Source organism: Eurosta solidaginis, chromosome 2 (assembly GCF_040869045.1).
Source record: "Eurosta solidaginis isolate ZX-2024a chromosome 2, ASM4086904v1, whole genome shotgun sequence".
NCBI lineage: Eukaryota > Metazoa > Arthropoda > Insecta > Diptera > Tephritidae > Eurosta > Eurosta solidaginis.
Genome location: NC_090320.1, coordinates 36,865,347 through 36,879,680, shown reverse-complemented (window position 1 = coordinate 36,879,680; position 14,334 = coordinate 36,865,347). Strand labels below are relative to the sequence as shown.

General features: G+C 34.5%; 2 protein-coding genes across 2 annotated transcripts; one reads left to right on the top strand and one right to left on the bottom strand.

The window, feature by feature from the left end:
- Window positions 1–423: 423 nt before the first annotated feature.
- Window positions 424–2,900, bottom strand: LOC137239560 (zinc finger protein 92-like). The gene is made up of 3 exons (XM_067764991.1): window positions 1,983–2,900; window positions 1,070–1,413; window positions 424–1,004 (listed from the first exon to the last, which is right to left on the bottom strand). The coding sequence occupies exons 1-3, from the start codon at window positions 2,808–2,810 to the stop codon at window positions 821–823; spliced, it is 1,356 nt and encodes a 451-aa protein (XP_067621092.1). The 5' UTR covers window positions 2,811–2,900; the 3' UTR covers window positions 424–820.
- A 3,469-nt stretch (window positions 2,901–6,369) lies between these two features.
- LOC137239554 (zinc finger protein weckle) lies at window positions 6,370–13,727 on the top strand. Its single transcript, XM_067764981.1, has 3 exons — window positions 6,370–7,006; window positions 8,712–10,109; window positions 11,551–13,727. Exons 1-3 carry the CDS (start codon window positions 6,791–6,793, stop codon window positions 12,202–12,204), a joined length of 2,268 nt encoding a protein of 755 aa, XP_067621082.1. The 5' UTR covers window positions 6,370–6,790; the 3' UTR covers window positions 12,205–13,727.
- The last annotated feature ends 607 nt before the right edge of the window (window positions 13,728–14,334 follow it).

Below are 14,334 nucleotides of genomic sequence, written 5' to 3'. Positions count from 1 at the left end.
GAAATTCAACTCGCATTTTGTTTAGGTGTGTTCGAGCTGCTGTCGTTGCAGCCGTCTTACTTTTTATGAGAGAATATCACATTCTCCGGCAAAATTTGAGCAGCTGTGGCATCGCTGCACGTTCGTTTAATGAAATGTTGACAGTCTGTTGATCATTTTTAGCAAGTTAAACACAATATAAAATATTTTTTAGTTATTTCGTATGCTAGTTTGAGGCATCATACCGATATTAGAAATAAATGGCATTCGTCGTGAACAATTCTGGTTCGTTCTCAATATAACAATTGTTTTATCTATTTTAAATATGCCTATTTTTAGATAATTCACGTCATATTTTTAAGTTTTTCACGTTATCAATATTCCACTACTGAATTTTTACGTAGACTTATGGTTTTAAGCTTTCAATACAGACAAGTAAACAGGTTTCATAATTTTTAAAATATATTTAAATATAAGTTTACTATCAACTAAAAATATTTTTCAGCAAAATGGCATTTTATTCATAGACTATTCTATTAAGTAAATGGATTATGGTACTGTGGTATTGTTTAAATACATTCTTTGGTTTCTTTCCTTCTTTGGGATATTGGTTTAAAAATATGTGCAGCACTAATATGTTTTAATGGCTGCCTTTAAATTCGTCCGTTAAATTTTAAGTAACTTTTTTTTATATTATCACTTACGAGTCTTGTAATTTTTCCCTTCCTTTTCGGAGGATTTGGCAATTTTGAAAGCGATAAATATGCTTAGTTCCATGACTAGAACATGCGACCACGTTACGTGATTTCTTATTTTAATGACTTACGTTATCCTCAACTTTTTAAAACACTGTTGAGTTAATGTTATATAAAGTCCTGCTTACTGGTTCTTGAGACATATTTGGTGGGAAATCGATTGCATTGCGGTGCATTTCAAATTCTTCAAAGGTGAATCCTTCAGAAGTGGTTTTGTTAAAAAAGACATTTCCTCTCACACTTGCAACTTTGTTGGCCGCCTTACGTGTTCTACAAAATAAAATATATAAACTATTTATAACAAGGATCAATAAAAAATCTGATATTTAGCTCACAAAGTGTCATATAAATTTAAAGCAGAAGCCACGTTGTTTCTTGCCGATAGAGCTTCCTGTTCAGCTAATTCATCTGGATGCATTTTCCGTGTGTGCTTAAGCCGACTAAAAGAACCAGCAAAAATTTTGTCACAAAATATACATTCATAAATTTTATGACCCGTATGAGTATTTAAATGAACTTTTAGTGTTGTCATTAGCTTGAAACCACTTCCACACAAATCACACTTGTATTGTTTTATTTTATCATGCACCAACAAATGCTTCTTAAGATTGAAACGTGTACTTAGATTTTTTCCACATTGCCCACAAACATATTTCGCGCCATGTGTAGCCATATGTCTCTGAAAATGTAAAAAGTTAAAGCTTGACTTATTGAGAGTGAATTTTGTATTTACAATTTCTTGAGAGGGCGGGAGGGCGGTATGGCCTAGAAGGTTTAATGTGGTCATATTAACCGTTCCCGAGATGGTCGGGCTAGTACCTTAATGGTGCTTGTTCCCGGAACGTACTACATCTATATCCGGAAAAATAACATCAACATCGATAAAACTACCGAAAAACCTACGGGGAGTGTCTTCATCGTTAACACAACAAAAACATGAGGAGCTTTGGGTCGCCAGAGTTAGACCTTCAACTATCTGAATGAAAGACATGCATCTGTACAACTCCAAAACGAAAAATCTACATCAAGGGGAATTAACGGGTTCTCATTCCTGCAGCAACCTTCTTCAAGTTACGTATTAAAAAGGTAATTTCATCCATCTTTGTATTGTCTTATTCTACTCAAATATCATGGACGTAAAACTACGGATGGACGAATTTACATCGATATAATTAGTTTTTATCCTCAGTATTATGTGTTAGTAATGTGCTCAATGTCCTGGCTATAAGCCGAGTATTTAAAGTTTACCTTAAGACCCTCCTTTTGTTTAAAAGATTTACCACATTCCATACATTTAAATGGTGAATGATCTGTATGTACGAGCATATGTTCCTTTAGTTTAGTTGATGTATGCACTGCTTGTCCACATTCCTCACACACAAACGAACGGTTATCTTCGTGCACATGTTGTATATGCCGATTCAAATGGACCCTTGTTTGAAATTTTCGATCACATATCGAACAAGGAAATATAAGTCTCTCCTTCATAGGTTTGTACTTTTTCATGTGACGCTTTAATTCGTACTCATATGCGTACTTACGTGGACAATTTGGACATGCGTGCGGTGTTAGATCTTTGGTTATTTTATGTACTTTCTTCATGTGATACGTGTAATTATTGCTCCTTTGAAATCCCGTTGTACATATATTGCAAACGAACTTGGGTTCTAATTTGATTTTATCGCATATCCGCATAGGTTTTTTACGTACCCTTTTCTTTGTAACTTTTTTTATTTCGAGTTGTATGAGATCATCATCGCTAAAGTCTTTTTCATCAGTCTCAATAAATGTCTTGATATTAGAGCTATCATCCTGGTTGAAGGATTCAGTATATTGTATTATCTCAAAACTATTTTGGCATGGTGGCAGTGCAGTACAGAGTACGTCAGTGGCGTTTCCTGCTATGGGCTCTTTTTCGTTTTGTATACACACTTCATCGATTATTGGTAAATCAGCTACAAAAATTTGATCCTTCAAATACTTCACATTAGACGCCTGCGTTGTAAAGTTCGGACTTCCAGGTACAGAGATAGATTCCAGTTCATGAAGATTCTCATCAGATGTTTCTATATCCATTGTTTACAATTATAAAACTTCATAGAACTTAAAAACCTTAATTTTATCAACTACCCAACAAAAGACATTTTTGCAACTACACAAAGGAGATGTACAATTATTATCGATTTTGATACGAAAGGTGTATGAACCATATATTTCTTGATGGATCCACTATGTCGCTCATGTCGCATCACATAGTGCAGCGCAGCTGATTGTTGTTAAAATACACGCGCAGTTGTATCCACGTTTAACGCAATCTGGTACATAATGGGTAGATTACACAATTTTTATGGATAACGGCAGCCCGAGCGAAACTGAACATGAAAAAGTAGAAAACTACCAACTTTTGTTGCAAGCAAAGCATAAAAGTTTGGAATTTGCTTTTTCTAAGAGTGCCTTCATTTTTTTCATGTGCAATTACTTTTTCCACTTGTTGGCATTTTTCCAATATTTTTCACAGTTAAAAACTGCCTTCAAAGGTTGATTTTGGCTCGCCTTCAGGGCCAATTAACTTCCTTAAGGGCTAATTAAACTTCCTTAAGGGCGAATTAATGGTGACTTATAACCATAAAGCCATAACCAGATAAAACAGCTGATCGAACCTACCTTAAGGAAATCAATGTAATCGATTAATGGTGCCATACCATAACGCTAACTCGATTACATTGATTTCCATAAGGAGGTTCGATCAGCTGTTTTATCTGGTTATGGCTTTATGGTTATAAGTCACCATTAATTCGCCCTTAAGGAAGTTTAATTTGGCTTTAATGGTACCAAAGTTTAATTTTTTCTAAAGAGTTTTTAAGATTTTCTTCCATATAAATATTTACTCTTTGTATGGAACCAAATCTAAAACACTCTTTGAAAAAAAATTGGCAAAAATCAATACGATTTTTGAGAGACTTCAAACATGCACTTTGTTATACTAAAATTGATTGGACTACAAAACTTCACACTAAAAAAAATTCTGAAAACTCTAAATAAAAGTTTGAAATTTGCATGAAGATTTTTTAACACCTTTCGCATTTTTGCATTTTCCCGAAAATGTTTTCGAAATAAATTTACATCTGTTTGGTTATACAATTCATTGAAGTTATTTCTAAAATTAGCGAAAATAAATAAAAGAAAAAAATAGCGTTTATAATTCACACTGCTATTGTCGTGTTCACAGCTGTATGTGTTATTATACATACATATTCGTATATGTATATGTATATGTATATGTATATAAAAGTTTCAAAGTTTAGTAATAGCTTAAACATAGATTTTTTTTGATACGTTAGTGGATGAAAATTTAACACTTTCTAACTTGCACATTATTATAACAAAATTGAATAAGAAACAAAGTTGCATACAAGAGATTTTCTAAAAATTCTGCTCAAAAAGTTTCAAAGTTCGTGACGGATTTTTAAAGCTACATATATTTTTATATGAACTAAATTTGCGTATTTATGAAAGTGCAAAAAATATGTATTTAAAAAATTTTATGAAGTGATTTCTACCATTAACGAAAATAAATAAAAGGAGAAAATAACTGATAAAATACATCAATAATTTTCACTGCTATTTTAGTGCTCGCTGTACATCAATATATGTAACGAATAAAACTATTTTCACTATTAATATGAGCAGGTGTGTACATATCTACTATTATAAAAATTTAAGTTCTTATGTGTGTTTCTTTGTTACATTATCACAATTCAATATTCACCATATTTTTTTTATACTCGAATTAACGTATTATTATATTAGGATAGGTCAACTTTCATGTTACATGCAAAACAACATATAATATATTAATAAATAAAGAAATTAATGTATCACAATTCGATTTTCAGTCTACATTTTGTACTTTCTTAGGAATCTCAAATATATCTACATACAAAAATAGTAGCAAAAATTATTGCAACATTTTATCGATTATTTGTTTCTTTTATTTAATTTTATTAATTTTAGAAAAAACTTGAATGTATTGTATAACGAAAACTATGTAAACCAATTTCAAAAACGTTTTCAAACAAATTAGAAAATTCAAGAAGTTTTTGAAAATCTTCATAAATGTTTCAAAATTTTTACTTCAAACTCGATATGACGGAACACATCATGGAGCCAAATGCACTTATATCGGCACTGTAATTCTCGCGGCGAGCTCTACGCGCACATACATGCCTAAAAGTTTGGACCGTCTCCATTATGGCAGCGTCCAATTCATCACGCAATACTGCCGTTCGTTTTCGTCCGCGAGACGTTGATGGCTCAGACTGCGGTTGTGGCATCGGAGTCGACTGAGATAAAGCAGGTGACGGTGAATGCGCTGGAGGAATAGGAGGGGACTGCGTACTTGTAGATAGCAGCTCAGGTAAAGTGGGAGTTGCAGGGCGTGACTCGCAAATGGTGGGTGTACTTTTGCCACCTTCAACACTTCTGTTTATATTTTGAGAGCTCTGCCGCATTATGTTGTAATAGAAAATTTGTTCATAATCAAACATGTTAAGTAATTCCATTATACTTACGGTCGGGGTATAATGTGGGCTCTTAAGAACTGAAGACTCTCTAAGAAAACCCACTGCCTTCCATCAGACGCGCTACTTTCTGAAGTGTTTTTACTGCTTCTTATCTCCTTACTAAAACGCTCTCGTAAATTCCCCCATCGCCTTACTGCTACTGCCACAATTGGGAATAATGATACCTTAGTACGCATATATTATAAGATCATTCATTATTACTTACCATCCACACCTAAATTCTCTGCTATGTTCTTCCAAGCGGCACTTTTTTTATTTGCGTCCTTAAAATCCCGGTTTTCCTTGTCATAAAGGCATGGGAAATCGCGAACAAATTCAATTAATTTGCAGTCGTCCATTATGATCTGCATAAACAATAAACGAAATTAATTTCTCTTTAAAATAAACAAAAAAAATAGAATTTTTAATTACCAAAACAAAAAAGCGGCAAACACAAAAAAATTATATAGACACACATAATGGCAAAAAAAATAGGCGAATGAACAATCAGCTGTTTGTGGATATGGCAGAAAACAAAAATTCAATTGGTTGGCTATGGTATGGTTATGGCGTTATCGTTATGGTATGGCACCATTAATAAGGTAGGTTCGATCAGCTGTTTCAACTGGTTATGGCTTAATGGTTATAAGTCACCGTTTATCGGGCCTTTAATCGATTACAATGATTTCCATAAGGTACGTTCGATCAGCTGTTTTATATGGTTATGGTTTTATGGTTACAAGTCACCATTAATTGGCCCTTTATTTCTCAACGATTGAACAACAGCACAAATCACTGACAGAAGATTGCGCATTCTTCCTAACTTAATTACTTAATTGGCAACAACCACAAATGACTCAAACAAGATTGCGCATTGCGCATGTAAACAAAGGATCAGCTGTTTTTTATGAGCAATTTTTCGTCATTATCCTTTAGCTCTTGTTTTTTTCTCTCTTTCTTTCTATCGCTCAAGCAGTCAAGTGTGACGTAGGTTGCGCAGAACGAAGCAATTTTGAACTCGTGAATGCGCAATCTTCGTTGTGTGATTTGTGTGGAACCATGATGAAATTATGGAAGGTGGCGCATTGCGCTTGTAAACATTATTTTAAAGGCAATTTTTACGTCATTTTCCTTTAGCTCTTGTTTTTTTCTCTCTTTCATTCGCTGAAGAAGTCAAGTGGGACGTAGTTGCGCAGAACGAAGCAGTTTTGAACTCGTGAATGAACAATCTTATGTGTGTGAAATGTGGTGTGGAACAACAGTGTTGAAAGCGCCCAGACACCCCTAAAAGGTGTTACAATGCAACTCTGCTTATTTTTAATAATTTGACAGCTGGATTTGGAACAACAGAATACAAAATATTAGCTTATTTTATTATTTATTTGTGAGTTGGAAACAGAGTAAATGCTAACTTGCAAATCTGTCCAAGTACGATTGATAGCAAAAACAAATACAAAGTAATTGAACGTTCAATACATTAAGCAAAGTCTAGTAATGTTTGCAACAGACAAATTCCATGCAGCTTCAGCAGCAGAGAAGCGAATAGAAAGAACAAAAAATACTGATGATATAGTTTGGAAACGCTGGTGTCGTTTATGCGCTAAGGAGGATGATGTAAATAATGTATGTTTATTTACTGAAGTAGGCGAAACTATAAAATCAATGGATACAACATTAGCTACGGCGATTGGAAAGTTCTTTTGGGTGAATGTAAGTAAACGTGCTTTTTAAAACCATGGGGTATTCACCAAGCCGCTCTGATGTAGTGCATTGGTTTTCACCATACCGAAGATTTAAGAGTCGAGTGCGCTGCGACCAGGAAATCAAAATCACTTTGGTAAAAGTCTAGTTGATGGGCAGACTGCTAATATGCTACCAAAAATATCGAGAGGTGTCAAAGGACGCGTATTAATCTCGAGAACAATAATCCGAAGTGGAAAAGAAAAATGTTATCTATGTCCGGAGATATTTGCAGTTGTAGTTGGCGATTTTTATGTGGTTATTGTAGTACCCACACAAAAAATTGTGCATCACCGTGGCGGTAGCCAAGGTTATACCACACACCCGGACTTGGCATGGCGTAGGCAGGGTTATTTGTTATAAGTGCGGCCGAAGGCCGCCAACGCAGAACGGTGTTCTGCGCAAAAACACTATGGATGCCACCCCCGGTTTCGGAGGTACCCGCGGGTCTTTTTTCGGTTTTTCGTTAACATCTTTTGAACGAGTTAAAATTGCGTATTAGCAGTCGACCCCTCAACTAGACTATTACCATCACTTTAGCCAAATTTGGTAATAGTCTAGGGTCGTCTTCTTATCCACGTACAAAAATGTCGGGTAAAGTGTTAAACGATGCTTTTTGATCTGAGTATCCACAATTCCCAGGCGAATATGTTAGCTCGAAATTTTTCGACGTCTACAAGCAGACCGCTGTGTACTTTACCCCACGATTTCCCAAAGAGGGTAGCTCTGTATTGCAGAAGGTTTAGTAGCCGGCATAAAAACATGTTACTGTTTTCTATTATTGCTAAACATTTATAGAGCAAGAGCCCGTGACTGCCAGACCTTCGTCATTTTGTAAAAGTTGAAATTTCGCCAGTACATACTTTCAACTGAAGCAGGATCGTTGGTCTGTTATAAAACTTGAGTCATAGTGGCTTTAACAGATATCGTGCAAAAATTTTGCAGAAAAATAGACCTTTCTTTCGTCATTTTATAGAGACTGATTTTCATATATTGTCTTCGTCACGATATAAGAAGCCACTAGCCTCATTGGCAGACATTTTCCAAGTGGCTTTGATTAGCCAGACACTTTTAATCCTTCTAAAAATCAAAGAACAACGAAGCAATTTTATACTGAAATTCGAATACAAAATCTCTAAAAAAACTTTTGAAATTTTGTTTGACGTAAAAAAATTTCAGCTTATGAAAAAGTATTTAGCTTTATGGAAAAGTACAGTTTTGCATTATAAAACGTGTCTGGCTGGACAAAGCCACTATGGAAAGTGTCTGGAATTGAGGCTAGTTGCTTCTTATATCGTGACGAATACCATATATGAAAATCAGTCTCTATAAAATGACGAAAGAGAGGTCTATTTTTCTGCAAAATTTTTGCACGGTATCTGTTAAAGCCACTATGACTCAAATTTAATAATAGACCAACGATCTTGCTTCAGTTGAAAGTATGCACTGGCGAAATGTCAACTTTCATAAAATGACGAAGGTCTGGCAGTCACGGCTCTTACACTATTACCTCCCGGCAGTTCGCAAGAGAAAATTAAAAGTAGAACGTTCCAAGTTGATAAAAAGCTCGGTCTAAATTTCTCCGGACATACTACCCTAAATACGTGAATACCCTACCTTTTAACACGTTGAGTTTGCTTAATTACACACTAAGAATTTTTTTTAAATATTTCAGATAAAACCAAATGATGATCTATCAAATTATGTTTGCGTTGATTGCCATACGCTGATGTCTTCGCTTACGCATTTTACAGAACGTGTAAATAAAGTACAAGCTATGTTTTGTGCATTGCAAAACGCGAAGAAACGAGACGCTATGTATTACAATGAAATAAAATCACAATATGGATTACTTGATGAGGAATTTGAGCATGTAATAAAGAATGAGCGTAAAACGAAAGAAGCAGAAACTAATGAGGAAACTGTCTGGGAAATTGAAGCTGAAGATGAAGCTGATAATAAAGATATAAAAATATTAGAATTAGAAGCCGAAAATAGAGATACAGAAATATTAGAATTAGAGACCGAAAATAAAGATGCAGAAATATTAGAATTAGAAGCCGATGAGGAATCAAAATCTGGAGCTGAATATGAAATTGAATTTGTAAGGCGTGATGACCGTAAAAAATATACAAGCGATGAAGCGTTTGAAGATGAAGCTTTTCAACCGCATATAATAAGTTTAAGCAAGTTAGTTGAAGGGTCTGAAGGTGGAGATGACGAAGAAGTAGAAGAAGAACATATTGTGTTCGAAAAGGTCAATGAAGCGCAGTTAGATGATGCGGAATTATTGCACCAGCTGATGGGAGATGATGATGAAGAGAATGACAACGGCAAAAGCGGAACTACAAAGGAAACGACAAAAGCAGCGCCAAAAAAACAAAATAGCAAAAAAAGAGAAAACAAAGCTGCAGACAACTTTGAGGAAGAAGAACAACTAATTTTAAATGAGGAAGTGTTGGAAAACGATGATGAAGCAACAGCCACTGACACAGACCATAATATCACAACACAGCAGGTGGAAATGGAGGTGGTAGTCGAGAAATCTGCACAAGTAAACAAAGTTGATTCAAGCAGTCAAGTGGTGTCTAAAAAACGTGCCCGACCAAATAAACAAATTCAGTCTGATGATTGTGATGATGAAAATTGCTCAACATATAAATATGAATGCAGAATTTGTCATAGGAAATATATAAACCCAACATCATATCGTAAACATACATTGGAAAAGCATGATAAAGAGCCTGATATACCCGATTTCAAATGTGCTACCTGTAATATAATACTACCAACAGAACGCCAACTAGAAATACATCAACGCACACATTTAGCACTTGTGGATAAACTTGATGTACCATGCCCATATTGTGAGCGTAAATTTACAAAAAAAGCAGTAATGCGTCAACACGTACGTGGTGTACATGAAAATTGCAAGCCGTTTATATGTGACATATGTGGGCGGTCAGCCAAAACATTGGCAGCATTGGCTGAACATAAATTGGTGCATACCAACGAAACGCCATACGAATGTGGCGTGTGCCATAGGGCATTCAAAAATAAAGCGCGCTTAAAGGTAATTGCTTGTATATGCTTACGGTTGTTTTTTATTTGTTCTGTAAACTATGCTTCATAATATATATGGTAAGCCAAAAAGTCGCGTTTTTATAATACGTAGTAAAACAAGTAAGGAAGGCTAAGTTCGGGTGTAACCGAACATTATATACTCAGCGTGAGCTCCAATTGTACATTTCATTTCAGATAAATTTCTTTTCTACATAACACGTGGCACCGCCCGTTTAAAAAAAAATGTCGCCACATTTCCTCTTACAATAAAACTATTTTTTTGCTAAGTTATAGCTTATTATTCTAGCCTACGACCCTTTTAAACTTGTTTTATATAAAAGTGGGCAGAAATATTTTCTTATTTTTATTTTTCTTCGAATTATGGCTCCCGAAATATAGAATATTGCTTAGTCATAAAAGGGGCGGTGCCACACCCATTTTCAAAAATTTTAGTGTTTTCCAATTTAATATTAAAATTCAATTTAGAAAGTAAAATTCTATTGATATAAAGCACGTTTTCGCTAAGATATTGCTTATTATTTTCGTCTACGACCCTTTTAAAAATCTTTTATATAAAAGTGGGCGTGGTCCTTAAACGATATCGTTCATTTTTTCTAGAAATATTTCCTGCTATAGGGAAAATTTGTGTACCCAATTCTATTACGATCCGTTAATTTTTCTTCGAGTTATGGCTCCCGAAACATAGAAAATTGTTTATTGGTGCTACGCCCATTTTTTTAAATTTGAAGTTTTTGCTATTTATTGTTATAAATCCACTTGGGAAATGAAATACCAATAATATAAAGCCCTATTTTGCAAAGATATAGCTTATTTTATTCGTCCACAACCCTTTTAAAAATCTTTTATATAAAAGTAGGCGTGCTCCTTAACCGATTTCGTTAATTTTTCTTCAAAGCATTCCTTATAGTAAAGGCAACCTCTCTGCCGAACCTTATTACGATAGGTTTAACGATTTTGGTTTATGATTAATAATATTTGTAAAATTGTTTTTATCACAAGTGGGCGGTGCCACGCCCATTTTAACTACATTTTTTTTAAATTTTTATCCAGTCTCAAAATCAGTCCACACGTAAAATTTCAACATTCTAGGTATATTATTTACTAAATAATCAGGTTTTTTGTATTTTCCAAAATTTTATATATATAAAAAGTAGGCGTGGCTATCATCCGATTTCGCTCATTTACAATACCAATCTATTCTGATAGATATCTTAATATTTACTCAAGTTATCGTGTTAACGGCCGGACGGACGGACATGGCTCAATCAAAATTTTTGATTTTGATACATGGAATTTATATCTATCTCGATTCCTATATACCTGTACAACCAACCGTTATCCAATCAAAGTTAATATATTCTGTGTGCAAAGCACGCTGAGTATAAAAAAAATTTGACCAACTTTAATTTCCTTCAATCCTTTAATTTCAGGTACACTTAGAAACACACGCTGACTCGGCATTTATTTGTACTGAATGTGGTCTTAAATTGAACACACGTCGTACATTAAAAATGCATATGCTTGTACATTCGGATGCTAAACGTTATAAATGTGACTTTTGTCCGGCGGCATTTAAGCGTACCAAAGCATTGAAGAATCACTTAATTCTACATACCGGTATGCGTCCATATAAATGTAATTTTTGTGACAAAGCATTTTCAAATGGTTCAAATTGTCGTTCGCATAAAAAGAAAATGCATGCGGAAGAGTTAGCCGAAGAAGAGGCAATGGGTAAAAAGGCAGCAGCTGTTACTGTGCCTAAATTAGAAGAGTTGCGTCAAAGCACAAATGTTGTTGGAAACCCACGTAAAGTTCAACGATATAATGGGGGTTTATCACTGCATATGCGTGAAATGTTAATAGCGGCAGAAGAACGCGTTAAACGTGAAGAAGCAAATGAAATAGAGCAAATGGAAATAATCAATGATGATGATGAAATCCAAACCGCGGGTTATGTCTCACCAGCAATGGAATTTGAAACTGAGAATGATATGAAGAATGCACAGTTGCAACAAAGACTGCTAGTGGATGGTGATGATGATGATAATGAAATGGTTGTGTATGAAATAATTGCGGAAATCTAAATTTATTTACAAATGAATAAACAGCTGAGAATATGTATGCAGGTATACTACCGTACATTTTTTATTGAATTGGGCGTAGTTAAAGTACTACATCTGCAGAAGTAAGTGGCGGATTCCATATCAAATCGATTACTTTTGGCAATTGTGAAATTTTGGTTTTGACAAAGACTTTAAATATAAGATGGTGCATTGTAGAGTTCTAAAACTTTGTGGAAATTGTAGGACGGCTGTAATAGGATATCACCACACCTTTTGCTATGCTGTCCGCCTGATTTTGTATAACTCTGTAATTTATTTTGCCTTTGGAAAAATGACCTACTTGAAAATACGCTGCCTGCAAAATATGTTATGCCAATATTTAAGTTAAATCAACAATTGAAAATCTCAGCCAAGCGATTTGTAGAACAAGCTAATTTATCTATTTGTTTGTTATTTGCTCGATATAGAGTGTGTTCGAGCTGCAGCAGTGTTACTTTTTATGACAGCGCATAACGTTCTTCGGCAAAATTTGAGAAGATGTGGCAATTTCGCGCGTTCGTTGAACGAAATGTTGACAATCTATTGATCATCGCTAGGAAATTAGCGACATTACCGAAAAAATCGTTTCACTCAATAGCGCAAGTGAAATGTACTACGCATTCACTACTGAGTAGCGTCAAAAATTCGCTTGGAGTCATTGCGTCAATGAGCTACAATTGAGCTGGCACCGGCATTGGCGCTGGCGCCATGCAATTTACATCACTAAAATTGCGCGAACGCCCAGGCTTATGACTTCTAAGCCAGATGGTGAAAACGAAGTAGGGGCAAAACGTATGGTGAATTCCTGTCTCAGCTGTTCCACTTTGTGGCGAATGAACGACTCTACAATGCTCCCTCTTATTAATCTACTCTCTTTGGTTTTGACTACTTTTGTCAGAAGACCGCCCTCACGCTCTAAGTAGTACGAAACCGATATTGCGTTGAAACGGCAACAGTCGTTTATAAGTAAATTTGTTAAAAAAACAATCTTGTTTAGTTTAAACTCGTATATATTTTATTTTGGCAATATAGAGAGATATGATTGAAAAAACTCTGCAAAAACAGCTTCACTTTGCTTTCTTCTGATTCGTGAACTTCAAACATTTCGATTCTAATCATTGGTCAATTTGAGATAGAACGACCGTAAAAAATTTTGAATATGAAAAACCATTTCGAAAATATCGAAACATACAAGATAGCTATTATTGTGTAGAATGATATACATACATGTAACACTATTAATTATTATCACCTGTTTACTTCAGTTATTATAGATTAGTATGACGGCACTTAATTAAAACATTTTTTCTTTTGCATTTAAATATTTAGTTGCTTAAACATATTTTTAAGCACGTACATATTAATGGTTTTAGAATACATATAATAATTTACAAAAATATTTCGCATATTATTATGTAACTTCTTACCATAACCTTTTATGTAATGCTAACAGTTTTAAAAGGATAATAAAAATTTAGTTTTTAAAATTTTTTCGAAATCTAAAATATATATTTTTTTTTGAAAATTTTTCGAAAGTTCAATCTTTTTTCAAGTTTCCAATTTATGCCCCGTATTACGTTTCACGTTACCATGCAATCCAGTACTTCCAAGGAAAACGCACCGTAATTGCCTTCTAGTGATGTCCTTTGCTATATGTATGTGTATATGCATATGAGTGCGACCGGTCATTTTCTTTATCTTACTTTCGTAATCATCAACTAAGCGGATTGCCACAGACAGTTCGATTTGCATAAGTCTTCGTCATTTAACGAAATACGAAATTAATATTTTTGAATCTTACATCCACTGCCTCAAGCGAGTACCTACATTACGTTTTCATCATTAAAGGAAGTATGGATCATCAAACCGCAAGTTGTATATTTCCTTATAAAACCATCCGTAGTAGCACTTGCGCTGCTTTAGCAATTGGTTCGAGTCAACACATCGCATCTTTCATAAATTCATGTTTTCTTAAAGCTATTAAAATTTTCCTTTTGTTATTTATTTTAGTGTAATGTTTCTCATCATTAGATGTGTTATTTTACATCTATATATGTACATATGAATTTAAACTTTATATTGACTATGACTGCCAAATGCGGTTCCCCCCAT